We start from the raw sequence: 21,585 nt of genomic DNA on the forward strand, positions 1-21,585 counted from the left end.
CATGCACCTCAGTGTTCATTGCAGCACTGTTTACAATAGCCAGGACATGGAAGCAACTTAAATGTCCATCAGGAGAGGAACAGATAAGGAAAATGTGGTACATATATACAGTGGAATATTACTCAGCCATAAAAAGGAACAAAATTAGGTTCTTTGTAGAGACGTGGATGGACCTAGAGAATGTCATACAGAGTGAAGTTAAGTCAGAAAGCGAAAAACAAATATCGTATGTTAACACATATATGTAGAATGTAGAAAAAATGATATAGATGATCTTATTTGCAAAGCAGAAATAGAGACACAGACGTAGAGAACAAACGTATGGTTACCAAGGGGGGAAGGGGGTTGGGATGAATTGGGAGATTGGGGTTGACATATATAAACTATTAATACTATGTATAAAATAGAGAACTATTGAGAACCTACCATATAGCACAGGGAACTCTATACTCAGTGCTCTGTGCTGACCTGAATGGGAAGGAAATCCAAAAAAGAGAGGATATATGTATACGTATAGCTGATTCACTTTGCTCTACAGTAGAAACTAACACAACATTGTAAAGCAACTATAATCCAATAAAAATAAATTTAAAAAAAAAGAAAAATTGACTCAGCATCTTGGTATGTGGAGTCTAGACATTAGTTGTATTTATTTTTTAACTTCTCCAGGTGATTCTAATATGCAGGCCAGTTTTACAAAAAAATGTGTTTCACATGTACACGATTATTAAAATCATGTGAGGAGTTTTTAAAAATTAAGATTTTGAGAAATTCTTCAGTAAGTGCTAAATAAATAGGACTAAGGGTAGACATTTTTTAACGTGGATTTGACAACACTCTTCCCAACCCAGGTGATTCTTAATTTGAAAAACATTGGTTTAGATAAGATATAATCCCTTTAGAGTGTTGTTTAGTAATAGAGTTTCTGCTTCTCAGACTCTGTTATATTTGCATTTAAAGACATCAATGCCTAAATAAGGCTCTGTAATGGTAGTATGATGTGACTTTTGCTAGTAGGTAGAGGGGGGTCCATCCCAGAACCCTTTGTTTATTGTGCAACCATATATAAGAGAAGCACTGATGTAGGACTGTGAAATTGATCAGGAAGCTGATGTGTGATTTTATCCATAACTAAGCCTTCCCTTGAGAGAGCTAGTGGACCATTATCTCCCCAAGCTATAGTTCTCAGAGTGTAATTAACCTTAAGCATGGAGAGCTCTATAGTTCCTTTCTAGCATTCCCCAATAATAAGAGAATAATTCTGATGACTTCCTCCACCTTACAGGAAAATGTGGGAGGATCTTTGGATCTATGAGAACTGCTGTTACTCAGCTTGTCTAAATTCACCCAAAATATTCTGATTTGTGTTAAATAGCATGAAATGCATTGCTTCCATTTCAATACAGCAATGTGAAAATAGCTTCAACTTGACTCTAACGAACTGGAGACTCAAGCTCCAGTTTGGGTTGCTTTAATCGAGTATCCAAATAAGATATCAAAACATAATTTCATAAAGAAAAAACAAAATAAATTTACCTCCTGTTCTGATAAAGGGATTGGTGCATTTTCTGTTGTAGGAAGGATAGTTTTATCATGTTAGGCAGAAGTATAGTCTTATCGTCTTTATTTGGAGATTGAGTATGGTTAAAAGATGCATAAATGTGCCAAGTTGATAAGAGGTAGATTTGTGATGATTAACTTTATGTGTCAAAATGACTGAGCTAAGGGATGCCCAGAGAGCTGGTAAAACATTTTTTCTGAGTATGTCTGACAGGGTGTTTCCAGAAGAGATTAGCATTTGCATCAGTTGACTAAGAAAAGATCTTCCCTCATAAATATGGCAGGCGTCATCTAATCCCATGAAGGCCCAAATAGAATGAAAAGATTGAGGAAGTACAAATTTTCTCTCTCTTTGAGCTGGGATGTATACCTTCTTCTGCCCTCAGATATCAGAACTCTTGCTTCTGGGGCCTTCCAACTCCGGGACTTAACACCAGCAGGCCACCCACCCCCGTTCTCAGGCCTTTGGCCTCGGGTTGGGAGTTACACCATCAGCTCCCCTGATTCGCAGCCCTTTGGATTTGGACTGAATTATGCTACCAGCTTTCCTGGTTCTCCAGCTTACAGAGGGCATATCATGGCATGTCTCATCTTCCATAATCACATGAGCAAATTCCCATAAAAAAATCTCCTCTTAAATATCTATGTATATATTCTATTAGTTCTGTTTCCCTGGATAACCTAATGCAATCATTTTTCCATATTTATATTTTGTGTGTTTTGAAATATTGACATCAGGTTTTTTTATAAAAGACTTTTTTCTTTAATCAGAGATCAATCAGTGTTACTTAGTTTTTTACAGAGAGAAAGTAGACGGTAGTTGTTGAGTTAAATTTTTACTTTAGTGCCCTTACTTGACAAAATTAATAGTTGGCAAATTTATTCCCATTTCTTTTTTTTTTAAATGTCTTTTTCTGCTCTATGAAATTCAAAAATGTAGAAACTACTAAATGAGAAATTTTTTTTAAATAATAAAAGTAAGATAAAATAGGGACCTGAATGAAGCCAATAACTAATAATTGAGAGCTCATGCAGGCTTAATTGTTAATTCCCTAATGGTTAATAATTTGAGCATATTTGTATATACTTATTAGCAAGTCACATATTTTCTTTGGTGAAATTTCTATTCAAATAGTTTCCCCATGCTCTGCTGGGTTGTTTGTCTTCTCAGTGTTGAGTAGTAAGATTCCTTATATATTCTGGATATAAATCCTTTACCAAATATATGATTTGAAAACATTTCTCTCCATATGTTTCTTGTCTTTTCATTTTCTTAATGGTGTCTTTTAAAAAGTAATTAAGTTTTTTTAGTACAGTTTTAGATTTACAGAGTAATTGAGCAATAGCTCAGAGAGTTCCATATAGCAATCAGCCGTCTTTCTGTAATTTATTTCTAGTTTAGTTCCATTGCAGTCTGATGGCATACTCTACATTTGTTCAAATGTATTTTATGGCCCAGAATGCAGTCTATCTTGGTAAATGTTCCATGTGACTTTGAGAAGAATGTGTATTCTCCTCTTGTCTGATGAAGTATTCCATAAATGTCAATTAGATCCACTTTATCTGCAGTGTTGTTCAGATCAACTATATTCTTAGAGGTTTTCTCCCTGCTTGATATGTCCACTATTGACAGAGAGTGTTGAAGCCTTAATCTATAATAGTTGTTTGGTCTATTTCTCCTTGCCGTTCTATCAGTTTTTGACTCATGTATCTTGACATTCTGTTGTTAGGTGCATTCATGTTAAGAATTGTTATATTTTTTGTAGAATTGGCCCCTGTATTTTTCTTGGTCTGAAGTTGGCTTTGCCTAAATTAATATGGCTACTCCAACTTTCTTTTGATTAATATTAGCATGGAATATCTTTCTGAGTCCCTTAACTTTTAATCAATCTGTGTCCTTATATTTAAAGTTGGTTTCTTATATACAACATCTAGTTGTGTGCTCTTCTCTTATCCCCTCTTACAATCCCTGTCTTTTATTGATATATTTAGACCCTTCACATTTAAAGTGAATATTTATATAGTTGGATTGATGTCTGCCATAATTTGTAACTGTTTTGGATTTATCACATCTTTCATGGGTTGTGAAAGAACCTTATACAGAGAGTATATAGAGAGTATTTCCAGTTCCTCTATTATAACATTGCTGTCATTCATTTCACTTAACCATAAGCTGTAATTACCAAATACATTGTTGCTATTGTCATTTTGAACAGACTGTTATTCGTTTCATCAGTTAAGAACAAGATAAATAAAAACATTATTTTACGTCCACTTATTCCTTCTAGAACACTCTTCCTCTCTTTTTGTAGATCAGGGTTTCTGAACTATATCATTTCCTCCTGTCTGAAGAACTTTTAACTTTTCTTGAAAGGCAGGTATACTGGTGACAAATTCCCTCAGTTTTTGTTTTTCTGAGATCTTTATTTTTTCTTCACTTTTGAAGGATAATTTTACTGGATAATATTTCAATTTTTTTAACACTAAATATTTCACTTCAATCTTTTCTTGCTTAAATTGTTTTTAAGTAGAAGTCTGAAGTAATTCCTATCCTTATTTCTCTGTAGTTAAATTTTCACCTTTTGATTCTTTCAATATGTCTCTGTGGTTTTCTGCAGTTTGATGACATGCCTAGATGTAATTTTGTTTTTCTAATCTTCCAGGATTTGTGATTGAGTTCTGTCATTACCTTTGGGGAACTCTCACCATTCTTACTTCAAATATGTCCTCTGTTATTTTCTTATCCTTCTAGTATTTCCATTACCTCTACGTTGCAGGTTTTCTAATTGTTTTACAATTCTGGACATTCTGTCCATTGTTTAAACCCTTTTATCTTTGCATCTGTTTGGTACCTTTCTATCAACCTGTCTTCAAGTTCACTGAATTTTTTCAGTGGGCAATGTCCAGAATATTGATGAGCTCATCAAAGGCAGTCTTCATTTCTGTTACAGTGTTTTTTGTTTGTTTGTTTGTTTTTTGCTTTATTTTTAGCATTTCCATTTGATCCTTAGATTTTTTCCATCTTCTGCTTATATTACCCATTTATTCATGCATTTTGTCCACTTTTCCCCTTAGAGCCCTTAGCATATCAGCCACAGTTATTTTTAAACTCCCAGTCTGATATTTCCAACACATTTGCCATTTCTGAGTCTGGCTTTATTGCTTTTTTATCTCCTCAGACTGTGTATTTTTCTTGCTTTTATAATACTTCGAATTCTTTCCCAGTTTATTAAAATATAATTGACACATTACACTATGTAAGGTTAAGGTACACAAAGTAGTGATATTCTATATCTATATATTGTGAAATGATAACCATAATAAGGTTAGTTAACACATCCATCATCTTACACAGTTAATTTGTGTGTGTGTGGTGAGAACATTTAAAATCTACTCTCTCAGCAACTTTCAAATATACAATACAGTATTGTTAACTATAGTCACTAAGGTGTACAATATATTCCCAGAACTTATCCATCTCATAATTGGAAGTTTATACCCTTTGACCACCTTCACCTACTTTCCCAGTCCCCCCACATGCCCCCGACAACTACCCATCTGCTCTGTTTCTGTGGGTTTATTTTGTTTGATTTCATATATGTATGTGAGATAATGTTATTTGTCTTTTTTTCCCAATTTATTTCACTTAGCATAATCCCCTCAGTGTTTATCCACGTTGTCACAAATGGCAGGATTTCCTTCCTTTTTTATGTCTGAGTAATATTCATATACATATATATTCCTCTATATATAATACTTTATTCACCTGGAAACTTAGGTTGTTTCCATGTCTTGGATATTATAAATAAGGCTGTATAACCCTCCCAGACTTCAGACAATGCTACAAAGGTACTGTAATCAAAACAGCATGGCATTGGCACAAAAACAGACATTTGGATCAATGGAACAGAATAGAGAGCTCAGAAATAAACCCACACACCTACAGTCAATTAATCTTCTACAAAGGAGGCAAGAAAATACAGGAGAAAAGACAGTCTCTTCAACAAGTGGTGCTGGGAAAGCTGGACAGCCACATGTAAATCAATGAAGTTAGAACACACCCTCAAACCACATGCAAAAATAAACTCAAAAATGGCTTAAAGACTTACATACAAAACATGACACCATAAAACTCTTAGAAGAGAACATAGGCAAAACGTTCTCTGACATAAATTGTACCAATATTTTCTTAGGTCAGTCTCCCAAGACAATAGAAATAAAAGCAAAAATAAACAAATGTGACCTAATCAAACTTACAGGCTTTTGTACAGCAAAGGAAATCATAAACAAAACAAAAAGACAACCTCCTGACTGGGAGAAAACATTTGCAAACGATGCAATCAACAGGGGCTTATTTTCCAAAGTGTACCAACAAGTCATATAACTCAATAACAAAAACAAACAAACGAACATCCCAATTGAAAAATGAGCAGAAGACCTAAGTAGACATTTCTCCAAAGAAGACATACAGATGGTCAACGGACACATGAAAAATGCTCAACACAGCTAATTATTAGAGAAATGCAAATCAAAACTACAATGAGGTATCACCTCACACCAGTTAGAACGGCCATCATTAAAAAAATCTAGTCTTATTCACTTTTACTCTCCAGGACAGAAACAGAGGCAACTGGTGGAAACAACTATAAGGAGAAGAATATTTCAGTCAAAAATAAAAGTGAACTCAGTGAAAAGCATCTGAAAATAGAATTAGCCTAGAATAGAGAATATAGTATATTATATGACTGAATAATGAAAAACAACCATTCTGGAATGTAGTCAGGAAATGAAGCATTAGAGTAGAGGAAAAGAACTATCATGGGATCATCCCATTGTATTGCAGGATTCTATGATCATCAGCAACCTCACTGAGTGCTGATGGGAACACATGCAATCGCTTAGTAAATAAATAGCAAAGGTGATTCATTTTCATTCCTGTTGATCATACCCTAGACTAAATAACATGGTAGAGAAAGCCTGGAATTTACCACTTTGCTGTTTCCTAACACGTCAGTATGGCAAGTGACTTTGTTATTCAGATCCCTTTTCTATAAAATAGATGTCAGTGATTTTCAAACTTTTGCCTGCCTATGACTCATCAGGTCAGCCTGTAAAACTGCTTGTGGTAAGGCTCCACTCCCACCGACTATTCGTCAGTAGATCTGGGACAGAGCCCAGGAATGTGTATCATTTGAATAAACCCAGCTAGATTTTCTTCCGTCAATATTTCCTGTTAAATATTTTGAGAAACTTTAATGTTGATTTCTTACAGGTTTATCATGATGATTGTATATCATAGATAATAAATACAGTGTTCAGTTTTATCATGGATGTCCTTATTAGTTCAGTCTAAAAAAGCTGCTCTGCAATTTTCATACTCAAGGTCTCAATATCTTGTATGCACAAGGTCCTAAACTTGGAATTAGAGACCATGCATATTCTTAGATAGCTTTGTGGGTTTGTTCCACTTCCTGCCCTATGCAGCCAGGCAGGGTCACCTAGGAAAATCGCCACTGGATTTCTTGACCCTTTTCTTAGTAGACATAGAAAACTTGAAATGGATTACCAAAAGCTTAACAGCGTATTGGACTATCGGTTTTGGAAATGTTTAAATTCCTTTGAGGGCTTCCCTGGTGGCGCAGTGGTTGAGAGTCCGCCTGCCGATGCAGGGGACATGGGTTCGTGCCCCGGTCCAGGAAGATCCCACATGCCGCGGAGTGGCTGGGCCCGTGAACCATAGCCCCTGAGCCTGCGCGTCCGGAGCCTGTGCTCCGCGATGGGATAGGCCACAACAGTGAGAGGCCCGCGTACCGAAAAAAAAAAAAAAAAAAAAAAAAAAAAAAAACCTTTGAAAGCAGCTTTGCGTCAATGGTAATTTTGGAGTCACAGGGAGAAAGCAAAGGATGTACCTGCTTCATCCCATTTTCCTGCAGTTTGCAAACGTGCCTCATATTGTTTAATAGCATATCAAGAATTAAAGACATTGAACATTTTATTTTAATTTCCACATAGGGATTGAGACTTACTATTCAATGTAGATGTGCTTTACAGCGTTTCTGACTCCTCTAGGTAGCACACACTTAACTTTTCTTAATGTGCTGAGGAACCGAAAGGCAGCAACGGCTTATGTTTAGCATTGGAAGCACTCCTCGCTCAGATTCTTGCCATCACACCTGCTTACAAGTCCCTGACCAAAGGGAGTTTATTCAACAGCAAAGCACTGTCCAGGGAAATGAGAGGAGAAAATGTGCAGGAAGTAAATCTAGAGCTGTGAGTAGAAAATTATGCCAGCATTTTCATGCTAAAACAATTTTGGCAGAGATTTAAAAAGTCCTAGTTTGCAATTATATCCAATATTCACTCTGTGGCACTTGATGCCCTGATGAGCCATTGGAAGACATTAGCTTAACAAAATTTCCTAGGCAAGTCATGCCCTGCTGGAATTGGGCTGAGAGACCATATACCATTGTCATTCTGGGCTACATTCCATCAGACCATCTGAAAAGGTTGGCTTCATACAAGGCATTCTTCATTGTGCTACTGTGGTTTTGTTTTTTTTTAAGAAGGAAAAGGCATGCCTCCAGATTACATGGGAAGTATAGATAGTTTCCTAAGGGCTTTAGAATAAATTTCTGCTTTTTACATTAGATAATAAATTTCCATGTTTACCCTCCTATAACATCTTAATTTTCTTTTTTTTTTTTTTTGCGGTTCACGGGGCCTCTCACTGTTGTGGCCTCTTCCGTTACGGAGCACAGGCTCCGGACGCACAGGCTCAGCGGCCATGGCTCACGGGCCTAGTCGCTCCGTGGCATGTGGAATCTTCCCAGACTGGGGCACGAACCCGTGTCCCCTGCATCGGCAGGCGGACTCTCAACCACTGTGCCACCAGGGAAGCCCTATATCATCTTAATTTAAAGCATGCAAAATGTTAACTTAATTATTATTTCTTATCAGGAATCATATAGAAACCATAAGAATAATGATTAACTTATAATTTGGAAAATACAAATAACCCAGTAAGCATGTTAATAATTATTATAAGGAAATTTGCCAAACAGTGATGTGCAAATACAAAGGTTAAATTGGTCAATAACTCTTTGACCCCTCCTACCTTCCCTGAGACATAATGATTTTCACCTCTGGGTCCCCATAGTACTTGGTTTATACACATATTTTATCCTGTATCACAGTCCATCTTGCATGTTGATTATTTGTATAAAGTTCTCATTCTGCATTAGATGATAAGCAATTTGAGGACAGAGACTATGAAAGTATTGACATTTCCTTCAGCACCAAACAAAATACTCATCTTAACAGATGCTTGTAAATATTTTTCCAAAATATCTAAAATTATGAAGTTTCATAAGTTATGAAATTATGAAGTTACTTTTTCCAAAATATCTAAAATTATGAAATTATGAATATCTAAAATTATGTGCCACAGTGGCACAGTGGTTAAGAATCTGCCTGCCAATGCAGGGGACACGGGTTCAAGCCCTGGTCTGGGAAGATCCCACATGCCGCGGAGCAACTAAGCCCGTGCACCACAACTACTGAGCCTGTTGCTCTAGAACCTGTGAGCCACAACTACTGAGCCCACGTGTCACAGCTACTGAAGCCTGCGTACCTAGAGCCAGTGCTCCGTAACAAGAGAAGCAACCGCTATGAGAAGCCCATGCAGTGCAACGATGTGTAGCCCCCAGCTCACTGTGACTAGAGAAAGCCTGCACTCAGCAACAAAGACCCAACGCAGCCAAAAATAAATAAATAAATACATTAATTAATTAAAACTAAATAAATGAATAAAACTATGAAGTTAGACAGGGCTTCATGTTTCAAAATTTTAACTATTTTGTGTGAAGGATGAAGAATTATGGTTCAGAGGTAATGTGACTTGCCTAGAGGAGCCTGGTTAGGGAGCATCAGTGTCAGACCCTGTCTCCCTCCCACTCCTCTATTCCTCTGTTAACTGAATTCAGAGCCATCACTTTGATTCAGCATTACATTTTTAATCGTTGAACTTCTTTTCTAGTTTCTGCCCTTTTTAATATTAAAACAGTACTAAAGGGCTTCCCTGGTGGCGCAGTGGTTGAGAGTCCGCCTGCCGACGCAGGGGACACGGGTTCCTGCCCTGGTCCGGGAGGATCCCACGTGCCGTGGAGCGGCTGAGCCTGTGAGCCATGGCCGCTGAGCCTGCATGTCCGGAGCCTGTGCTCCGAAACGGGAGAGGCCACAACAGTGAGAGGCCCACATACAGCAAAAAAACAAACAAACAACAAAAAAACAGTACTAAAGTATCATTCTGTAATAAATATTAAAAAACTCATTTCATACACAAGACTAACATGAGAGAAAAATTTAGCCAAAATGTGTTTATGTTTCAAAAAATCTTGGTACTTAATTCCATTTTTTCTCCTTTACAGTATTCTGAAAATCATGCTTGTTTTTAGCCTCCAGCTTGTCCCAGATATTAATTAAATATGAAGAATGAGTTGGACTTTTTAACTGTCAGAGATATTTTTTCTTGGTAAAAGTTCAGGTTGCCCAGTTATGCATTAAGTATTTTGAGTTTTAAAGTTTTAGAGAAAGGTCATAAGAGGAGCACCTAATATGTGCAAAATAGTCCTTTAGGAACCATTCTATAGTTTTATTTAATCTAAATCTTCCAAAAATCCTGTCAGGTAGGGATCATTTTGCCTACCCTACAGATAAGGAGTCAGAACCTCCTTAAGATGAAGTAACTTTCCCAAGTGTATACAGCAAATAAGGGCTAAAGCAATTCTAACCTGAGATGGGCTCTTTCCTCCATTTACCTAGCTGAGTTACCTACATTGTATCATGTCACTTGATGTCAAAATTTTGAATTATCCCCATTTTACAAATGAGGGAAAATTGAGGTTAAATTGGTATTTCCTACCATCATTCCAAGCAGGGCAAGTACTGCCCTGTCATGAAGTTTTCAACAGTATAGGAATGTAGAAAATAGACATTTAATATTAAAATAACAAAATATTAGCAGATTTTCCAAGAACCAATCTCTCTCTCTTTCTCTCTCTCTCTCTCTCTGCCTCTCAAAAACAATTTCTTTTGACATTGGATCCTTCATATAATTTTAGTATTAAAATGTTATTTCTTTTCTGAAATATTGTTGAAAAATAGCAGTGTGTTTTGCTTGTTGGTTTATTTGTTCTAATGTCGAAATTTGTTTGTCACTGGTGTTTAATTTTATTCTTCTGTAAAATACCAAAGTTTGGAACCTCAATATTCATTATTAGAGATAGTGGGAGATGGAGTTGGGACTCAAATTCATTTGCACGTGACTCCTGATAATTATCAAGGAAACCCCAGTATTAGAGTCTGCCCCACCATGGTAGGATTATGTATTTTTTCCTACAGGGGTAAATAATTAAAAGGGCTTGTCTCATCTAAATTTTTGTTACTTTGCCTACCTTTGTGGCCATAATATAACATTTTGTCAGATGGTAGTTTGTTGCCCAAAGCACAGAAACAAACTGGTTATTCTGGTGGTGCTGGGGAAGATGTATATGTGAGAAAGAGCATGCAATCACTTTAATAAAGATACGTTCATGGCTCATCCCATTTCATAATTTACAGACCCAGCTGTGGTCCTCTGTAGGTCACCTGTATAATTAATAGGTGAGCTGCATACTGAAGTAGCTGAATCTGTGCAGACTTTCCTGATCATTCTTCATATTTTATTACTTGAGTTTCTAGAAATAGGCACTATACTCATCAGGTTGAATTTTATCTAATTGAGAGAGTGTTTTGAAGGCGTGTACCTTCAGGAGTGCTTATATCTGTTGCCTTTCTGAGAAACACTAGGAATTTTATGAACCCCATCTCATGAAGTTTCCACAATGCCTGTGAGGCACACAAAAAATAAATTTAAAGGTTGTGTTCATTATAAGATCAAAATATCAAAAAAGGTTGGAGCTGTCTTCCAGCCATGTAATATTTTCTTTATTGTTGAAATTTAATAAGTATTCATTGTTCACATGATCAAAGACTTGTCTCAAATAGTCAGCTGTGCTTCCATTAATGAAAGAACATACTCCACCATAAATCCCATGGTATCTTTCTCATGGCAATGACCTCAAGTAATAATTCATACACAAAAAACGGTTTGGGGGTCAAATAGATTTGGCAAATGGTTATATCATATCTCCTAAGAGATTTATAATGCATTTGTACACTACAAAGAAGTGGATTTCAAATTTCACTGTGCATTTGAATTGCTGGATTGCTGATTAAAAATGCAAGCCCTTTATTCGTAGGACTGAATTATCACCCAGGAATATTATTTTTTAACAAGCACCTTATATGATTATGCAAGCAGATCATTCAAGAGGAAAGCTTTAAGAAATTGTGTGTTAAAGGCTCTGAGAAGAACTACCTTAAATACCACTGTTTAATGTTCAAATAAACTTTTTCTCCAAACTTATGTGATTTATGAACTCCATTATTCCAAAATATATATTGGGAAACCTTACACTCTGCAGGTTACTTTCTGCATTCTGAGCTTGATTTAGTACATTTATTTTAGTTTTTTTTCCCCAAGGCCAAAAGCAAGTATAACAAAAACAAAGGTCAGTTGTATTATTACAGTAAAAACAAAACAATTATAATATTCCAGGGAAATTTTAGTTTCTAGGCCTAACTCAAACCCGTACAACATAAAAAGAAAAAAAAATTCTTAGGTAGCATAGAAGATTCCTCTGTGTAGATGCCTAAAATTCTCTGGACTAAGGCACTCAAGGTTTTCACTACTGATTTCTATTATTATAGTTATAATCTTACTTTTCCACTATACTATAGGCTTATTTTGAAGAAGGGGCTATGTGCAACCATTTTGGAGCTTTTATCAAATATAAGTCTCATATGAAAAACTCAGGCATTTATGAAAATTCTAAAGGACTGAAATATTTTCATAGCCAATGTTTGTTTTATTCATTTATTAAGTGATTAGATATTGACCACTTGCTATCTAATAAGCATCTAGCTGGGACCTAGGTCTGATACATGTAGCCTCTATCTTCAAGGAACTTACAATATATCAAAGAGTCACTTACAATATATCAAAGAGCCAGACATGCATATATATATAAAAACATTAAGTGTGCTAATGTTTCTAATGCATTGTACCTTTAGAGCAGGAGAGTGTGATGAGCCTACCTAGTGGTGAAAATGTGCTAGGGAGGGAACAAGTAGCTGGTCTTCAGGCTCTCCCAGTGAAGAGAGACTTTTATGAAGGTGGAGGGAAAGAGCATATTACACAGACACAGAAGGGTAAAGTAACATGAGTGTTCAATTAAGAGCCATGTAGAGCAAGAATCGGGAGCATGTGCAAATGACTTTGCTCTCAGATTTGAATTGGAGTAGGTTAAATCTCATATGCAACTTCTTTAGTTATCATCCACCCCTAGAATTTATGGAAAGTTAGAGTTCAAAGCCAGCTTAGGTATCCTCCTTGTTTGACCTCAAAGAAAGAAACTGACTTGTTCAAGGTTAGAGTTACACAGTGGCCATGAACTCTTAAACTCCCAGTCTCCATTTTATACGTTTTATACAGGGAAAGGATTACAGAAAAATCACTAAAAAAAGTACATATTCTTGCATTAAACAATTTTTAGTTACTTTAAAATGTGTTGAAAATAAAAAAGATGAAAATAAAAGGAAGAAATGAAGGGAGAATGAGAGGCAGTAAGGCAAGGAGGAGGGAGGCAAGGCAGACTAAGGAAGAAGGAAGAAAGAAAGGGAGGGATGGCGGGAAGGAAAATTCAATATTTTAACCTTGGTTAAAATGAAAAATGAAGGGCAACTGGAATATGCTGCCAGTAATTCATTTTCTTAAAGACGATTGAGGCTAATAAGATGAGATTTCCTGGTTAGTAAAATATATGATCTTCTTCCCAGAAATATCTTTTTTAAGATGTTGAAGTTTTTTGCTAGATAGATTGATGATGTTGACCGAAAACAAATAGACTGGCAGACATTTCTTCAGCAATGATGGGTTTGTTTTGGGATCAGCAGAGAATTAACAATTTTGGGTCTGCAACCATGGTGAGCAAGGTACAAGTGTCCACAAGGCAAAGGAAAAAGAATTCTTTCCTAGAGGGGAAAAGAAAGTTGGAAGGGCTACAGTAAACAAAGAGTTCATGGCTTTGCATGGGCTGAGTTGTTGCCAGGAAAGAAGAGGGGTCTTTCTTCGTCTTGTTGGTCTCTGCTATTGCTGCAAGGTGTGAGAGCGCCCCCTTCTGGTCTCCTGACTCTATTTAATTGTGATTCCAGTTTATTAATTTTTTACAACGATCATATTGTTTAAGTTGTTTCCTGGCTTGCAATATTGATGTCCGGCAGGCATAAAGACCATGGACATATTTAGATCCTAGAGTCTAGACACATCACGGATATAGAATATAGTAGTTTTGTAACTCTTTCCTTTTTAAAAATTTTTGCAAAGAAAGAACTTTCCATTGTAATTGAGCCTTTGTTGTAGCAGCCGACTGTCATAAGCATCACTGAGATTCCCAAATGGACTATGAATGCTTGCCAATTCCCTGGGATCCCACTAATGTTGTGATAAATTTGTCCCTAGCTTGACCTTTCAGTTTGTCTCAAAGTGAAGGAAGTTTTCAATGGGAAGATTTCAAAGGAGATTTTCTATTCCCTCCCTTCATGTAATTTAACTTCATTGACCTATTTTCAATCGCAGCTTTTACAGGGGAGCACGACCTGTTCAATGAAGCACAAAGAAAATCCTGCGAGCAATGACACTGCAGAATCAGAACCTGTCCCACAGGTATTTGGTTTGGTTGGTTTGTTTGTTTTGATTGTCAGAAAGCACTTTTTGAAGCTATTGGGTTCCATGATTTTCTCTCTTGCTTTAGCTAAAGCAGGGATGCTGTATTGCCTAATACAAGACACATCTTTCACCTATTGCCTCTGGACCTTTCCATGACCACCTTGCCTGCCACTAAGCTTTTGGTTTGATTTGCTGAGGTCCTACAAGAACAAGGGCAAGGGAGGGTTCTCACCCCTCCCCAGCAACCAAGAAGCACAACAAAAGTAAACAGAGAACAAAAATTATACATATATTCTTTATAGGACAAAGAAGATAAAAAGAAGACTTGAGAAAGCAGAGAAGGAGGAAAGAAGTACATTTCCCCCACAAAAACAAGTAACAAAGAAACAACTCAGGAGCTTAATTCTGAACTTCTTCCTGGACTGTTCTATATTTGACCAAACGTATTACATCATAGCAATTATTAGGATTCATTTTACTTAACACATTTTTAATTTGGGGGTTAGATTCATCAGAGTTGAATGATTTGACCAAAGTTTTCTCAAAATAGTTTTTGAAATATTGCCTTTTGTGGAAAATATTTTATGTGCTTTCAAGAAGTAGCAGTGTTAACATATTTACACTTATTTTCTGCCTGGCATTGGTCTTCTGTAAGATATTTGTTGAGGTACATGAGTTATTCTGTTAGGATGTTAACTTTTACATTCAACATTTTCATTTTGACTCTCCTGATTGTCTTTTCCGTATTGTTTGACAGAATGTGATGGTGCCTCCTTGTACTGAATGCAAAGAGGAAAAAAACCCGGGAAAACAATTGACCAGCACTGAAGGGAAGGCAAATAGAGAAAAAAAATGACTGTAAATACCAAGAAACTGTGTTAAAAAACATCCATTTGCTATTGTCTTCATACTCTTTTTAGACCACAAGCTTGATGGAAATACTAAGTTTTTAAAGCATGCAACTTTTTCACAATTTTATGTACCTTTATATAGTAGTCTACAAATTTTCCAAAAGATTCCAGGCCAATTATGATCCTTAAGCAATAACCTAATTAAAATGGATATCCAGGCTTCCCTGGTGGCGCAGTGGTTGAGAGTCCGCCTGCCGATGCAGGGGACACGGGTTCGTGCCCCGGTCCGGGAAGGTCCCACATGCCGCGGAGCGGCTAGGCCCGTGAGCCATGGCCGCTGAGCCTGCACGTCCGGAGCCTGTGCTCCGCAACGGGAGAGGCCACAACAGTGAGCAGCCCGCATACCGCAAAAAAAAAAAAAGGATATCCACAGTCATACATCATCATTGTCATCAGTAAATTGCCCAGTATAAATTGGTCTTTTTTGGACTCAAATGCAATATAACATTTAATTCTTCTGGTTCATTTGGGTATCCAGTACTTCCATGATCTTGTTTTTTAAATCAGCTGGAGAATGATTAAATGTGGATCCTCAGCATTCTTAGAATCCAAATTGAAATCATATCATAAAGATTTTGGTCCATGCTGGTTAATTGGAGTCACTCTCCTCAAGGTTGGAATCTGTACTGATCCGAATATATTATTTATTTGAGTGTGTTCATTGCTATTCTCATTATTATTTAGAACCATGTCTAAATAATATCAAGGCAATTCCGTCAGGGGTTTAGTCAATTAACGAAATTCTTTAAATATGTTTAGTATGATGTAGACAAAATATCAAGGAAGAATGACTAAATTTCTGACACAATTGATTAGATTTTTGGCATTCTATAGACACACCCCTATGGTTGTCAGCTGGAATTACTTCAAGCTATAAATCAAGCTGTTTGAAATGCTCAGTGTGATTTTTGGTATGAAATTGGGTAATGGGATGTGGGATGGGAAGAGAGGTCCAAAATACAAATATGCAAGCAGATAATATACATTTTAAAATGAGGATTTGATGAAAGTAAAATAGCCATGTAGAACTAATGAACCCCAATTTGTATATTTTGAAAACAAATGTCTTATTAAAACAAATCAGTGGCTGTGGGAACCTTTGACATTGGGACTGTACATAGGAATACCATTGATCAAATAAATTCACTCTTGGATACTCTGAACATACCTCATAAGCAAGAGTAATTGACACTGATTGAAACGATGGGTATAGCATCAAACTTATAGACTAAAATTAATTGGTTAAATGATGCAGTTAGTTTGTCTGCACCAAATCTATTCACTTCTGCTGGTTAGACCCATTTTGTAGAAAGCATATAAAACCATTGTTTTCATAGACTAGATCTGCCAAGCCACAATTAATTTGGAGCACAGTATCCTGGCATGATCTGTAATTAATAGATGAACTTAAATTCTGGGATATGGTGGCACAACTTTGACCACAATGACATATTCAAAGAAATTTAGTGATCTGGAGAAATGCCAAACTATCATTAACAGTAAAAGTGATACTGTGATATATTCATGTAGCAATTGTACTTGCTGAGTAATTGTGTGTCACTTATCAGTATTTTTCAGATTACAGGCTACCTAAGAAAGAGAACTAGTTTTATAGATGATTTAGAGGGTTTTCGGGTGAAATGACCAGGACAAAAGAAAAGATCAAGGTCTGAAGCTCCTGCTGACTCCTCAGCTCTAAAAATCATTTAATTCGATGAGATGGAATATTGCTAATTTCCCAGGTCCTATTCCTTGTAATTTCCATATTGTACCCAGAAACCCTAACCAACTCTAAAGATTTATGAAAGGGAAGCAGATAATTTAGTTTAATTTAGGTTTACTCTCCTACCTCCACCCATGGCTCCAACTTCCCTCCCAGACCATATGGAGCCTATGGAAAGTTAATCACCATTGCACCTTAGCAAAGTATGTCTTGAGGAATCTTTGGAAGTAATAAAAATAGAGTCAGGCTGATATTTTTCCGAAAATTTTAGATGAAATGAGGAAAGAGAATTTGGCTTAATGTTAATCAAATTTGAACAGCTTCATCTGTAAATTATTTTTTCTATGCTCTAAATTCCTATTCTACTACATGATAATACAATCAATTTTCTTCTCTTAAATACTGGCATGATCAAGTGGGCTTTGAATGAATATAATGTACACATTTTTCTTTAACAATAGATAGCATTATGCATCCTGCAGAGTTTACCGTGGTATATTCACTGCATTATTTGTTTAAAAACAAAAATAATTTGTAATAGAAGAGCTTTATAAATATTATTAAGAAATATTCTGGGAGTTCCTTTTAACAGTTAATCACAGAATTCTTTTTAGTATGTACTATGACTTGAGTTTAATGAATGCATTTTATTTCTCTCAATCCATTAATTGCTGGGGTTTAAAATGCTTTACAAACGTGTGGCTTTTGTCCGTAAGAAAGGTGCCATTTCTTATTTCTTTTAATTAGTGCCTATATAAATAGATGTTGTTTTTGAGGAGTTAACATTCATAGCCTAACTATCCTCATGTGGAAAAAAAAAATTAAGCAAAATGTTGAATGTAGATAGTACAGTTCTATTATGTATTTGTAACAGTAAGCAGTGAAGAATTACTTATGCTTTGTAGAATATGAACGATTCCTACTGAGAAACAAACCCACTTTCCAGTGGAATAACTTATTTTAATATGAGTACTACCAGAACTAACAATTTATTTCTCTCTATTATTTTGAAGTACTGATATATTCATTCTAAGTTGGGAATTGGTTTTGGACTTTGTGTTTCCTTTTATATGCATTAATATGCATTAACTATGTAAACTAGTGCCTAAAATGTGTAAGACCTAAATTAATTTAAAGCTGATTGTGTCTATCCCATGCCAACATTCTCAGATGAAAAGTGAAAAACAGTAACTCAGCTGGATGTGTTTTTCTGTGTGATCTCAAATCTCTGAATACTGAATATCTATGGCTAACTAATTTGTTTTTCATTCTTTAGTCGTATATTTAGCATTGAAGTGCTATTTGAGAGGCATTTCTGTTTCATACAGTATACTGGATTAGAAGTCTGAGACAGTTGTATGTGAAGGAGACACTTACTGCTTTAGATGGACAGTGTGGATAGCTGGATTAAAATAATATTTGTGAACTTCGCTATAATGGAATCTTTTATTTTTGCAGCTCAGGTACTGTAATTAGCGCTACTTGAAGTAGAGGTTGAAATTATCAGTGACACCAGAGAGTAGGGTAAACTGGTCAGACAGAGAGAGTAATGACAACATACACTTGTTTACTTAGGGGACATTTTCTTAGTCATGTATACAGTCTTAAATTTCCCCAAACTATTTGTTCATCTCGGTTACATTATATAATATCGATGGTCAAGTGGTGAAGAATAAAAGGTACTGAAAAATGGCCTATTTTTGCTCAATAAAGGTTTGTTTCCAAGACTACTATGTATATGATCTACCTAAACTAATTGAAAAACACACATTAACTTTTAAAATAGTACTTGCTTCTGTGTTTCATGATCTAAGAACTTTTTTGAAATGTCATCCTGGAAATTTCTTCAATCTCTCTTTGCCACTGTCCCAGAAAACCCTTATTTTATTTAGTGTTTTTTTTTTTCTTTAATAGAGTTCCAGTCTATTTGTTTGCAAATGAGTCTCAAGTGCTTAAAACCAGCTGCCCCATAGTAAGTGCTTAAATATGTGTTGAATGAATTCAGAACCTGAAGCATCAATGGAAGAAGTAAAGAAAGCAACAAGGTAACACATTCTAGTATGATAACAGGAAATCATAAGACATAGTCTTTTAGGAAAAGAAAGTAAATATCTTGTTCTTGTTTGTTTTGATTTTAGGTTATTTTTCCTTTGCATTTTGCTATTGGGCCTGTGTCTGTGACTAAACAGAGTAGATATGGCACTCCTGGATGAATTTTGGAATGCAGCTCAATGTCACAGACATAATTCACATGGCACGTATGTGACTTTAATTGGAACCCAGATTGGACATTCGCCTGAACCTGTACAAGTCACTCGATTTCTTTTAGTATAAGTTTCTAAGCTCTTAGAACTTAAGTGGTTGGGCTAAGATTTTCCTCTCCATTCTGTTGAGTCCTAGTTCTTTAGCAGACATAAGCCAAGGGCTGCTGAGAAGGTAAATGAATATCTAGAGGATGGGGCTCACTACTAGAGGATCTATACTTTTATATAATTTATTTGTTGGGCTTACACATTCTGCATATACTTTTAGTGGTGAAAGGAAGTCCAAGTCTAAAGTGATTTGAAAATCACTGAATAACATAACCTTGATGATCTCCTTTCTCCCTTTGTTCATTCAGGCAGCCAGTCATTCAGTCATTCAATAAATATTCTTTGAGATTCTACAGTGTGCCTGCCATTCCACTTCTTTTGAAGATCCAATAGTAAACAAAAATAGTAATTATGAATATTAATGTTGTGCTTAATATATACCAGCCACTGTTTTAATTTTTTATTACTAGTTAAATAGTCTGAGGATTATTTAAGATAGATATTACAGTTATCCTCCTTTCACAGATGAGGCAATTGAGGTAGAAAATGTTAACTGAATTGCCCAAGATCATACAGCCTGTAAGAGGAAGAAGTAGGATATAGATCTGGCAATGAGTTTCTTGAATCCATGTGCTTAACCATTTCACCACACTGTCTCTCCTGCGAATGCCAGAGTCCTGCTTTCATGGAGCTTACAGTTTAGAGAAAGAGACAACCATTAATGAGGGAAGTACACAGAAAAGTGTATGACTGCTACACAGGGTTCTCTTTACAGCATACCATGGAGCAGGGGTGGGGGTGTGAATGTACCATACCTGTGTGAAGTTCTCACTTAGAAAATGGTATTAAACTAATATTAATGAATATATTTTGCATGACTGTCCAAATCTTCAAAAATAAATTTTGTAGTATTTTCAGATATTAGCTAACAATATTTGAAACTGAATGCTTGAATTCAAATAAATGGTTGTGAATTAGTGCTGTTCAAAAAAAGAAAGCATCATATGGAAAAAGTGCCATTGCTTTCTATTCCCTGAATGCTAGGATATATGAGTCTATGAGGTATAGATGACAGCGAAATGTAGGTTTCTTTCATAAAAATAGAAATTTTATTTCTCTGTCTCTCTTTCTCTCAGAAAAGGCATGCATTCAATGTCATGATGATTGACCAGGATTAGCTTGTACCATTACAGCATTTGCATCAGAAATAAAGCAAATGTGCTGTGTGTGTCCCCCTTTCCCCCCTTCTTGGTACCTCCCACTCCTAAATTCTTTAATTCCTTTGAGAACACCATTTCACCTCATATCATGTAGACACAGTGGCATCTTGGGAAGGTCATATAATGCAATATATTTGTTCCCAGAAAATCAGGCACTATTTGAGGCTCCTGGAAGAAGCAGTTGACCTCTGCACCTGATTAACTGCTGAATAGGCATCCTTCTTTGGGCAGCATCTCTACCAAGAGTGAGAAAAAGAGAGAGCATCCTGTGGTGGGTCTTGTCCTCTCTCTGACTATGGCTCATCTTTACCACTTTTTTCATCATAAAGTGCCCAGTAAAAGTAAATCAAGAGATAGATACTGAGCAGAAGCTTGCAGCTCAAGTTTGGTGGATGCGGCACAATGGAGCAGAGGATGAACATCCCTGATAAGTTCCTGTTAAAGTAGCAGCATACTCACGGTGACATATTGGTTATTTTTCCCCTGCAAGTTTCAGTTTGACCCCTTTAGGTTTCTTCAATCTTGGTCCCAAAACTTAAAGATCATCTAGGCTGGAAATCCCCAAAACTACCCTTCATGCCTTTCTTTGGAATAACACACTAAGTATGTAAATCTTAGTGTACACTGAGCAGAGAGTCTACATATTTAAATGGTCAAGTTTCCAACATGAGTAAAATGTGCTGCTGACACTTCGCTCGTGAAATCCACTGACAATGACTTCACCAGGAGATTTTGACATAGTGAAAGAGGAGCAGTACAATATGGGTAAGAGATAGGGACATTGTGGGTAAGAGGAACAGGTAATTTAGAGCATGTTTTAAGTCCACTCATTTAATCTGTGAAATAAATCCCTCTGAAGTAGATGCATAGATGCGGCATAAGTAAAATTGACTGTATTTACTAGATGTGTTTCGAGTCATTTGTTACACAGTGAATATGTAGATGCTTGACTGTGTATTAGCCCACTTAATGTTTGCAACTTTGGAAAGGTGTGAGATAGAGAACAAGCTTTCTCTGAATCAGGAGAATGGTG

The 21,585-nt window shown here is 36.2% G+C and overlaps 1 protein-coding gene across 3 annotated transcripts in view; it reads left to right on the forward strand.

Moving 5' to 3' along the window:
- The window catches only part of LUZP2 (leucine zipper protein 2), a 447,757-nt gene extending 429,007 nt beyond the window's left edge, over positions 1–18,750 (forward strand). For 2 of the 3 annotated variants that reach the window (XM_033862645.2, XM_033862644.2), the window contains exons 11-12: positions 14,297–14,383; positions 15,144–18,750. In XM_033862645.2, coding sequence (XP_033718536.1) covers positions 14,297–14,383; positions 15,144–15,242 — 186 coding nt within the window. In that variant the 3' untranslated portion in view covers positions 15,243–18,750. Of the gene's footprint in view, positions 1–14,296; positions 14,384–14,688; positions 15,082–15,143 lie in introns of those variants that run through there. The other variant, XM_073808718.1, reaches the window with a different exon arrangement.
- The last annotated feature ends 2,835 nt before the right edge of the window (positions 18,751–21,585 follow it).

The sequence above is a fragment of the Tursiops truncatus genome, chromosome 8 (assembly GCF_011762595.2).
Source record: "Tursiops truncatus isolate mTurTru1 chromosome 8, mTurTru1.mat.Y, whole genome shotgun sequence".
NCBI classification, from domain to species: Eukaryota; Metazoa; Chordata; class Mammalia; order Artiodactyla; family Delphinidae; genus Tursiops; species Tursiops truncatus.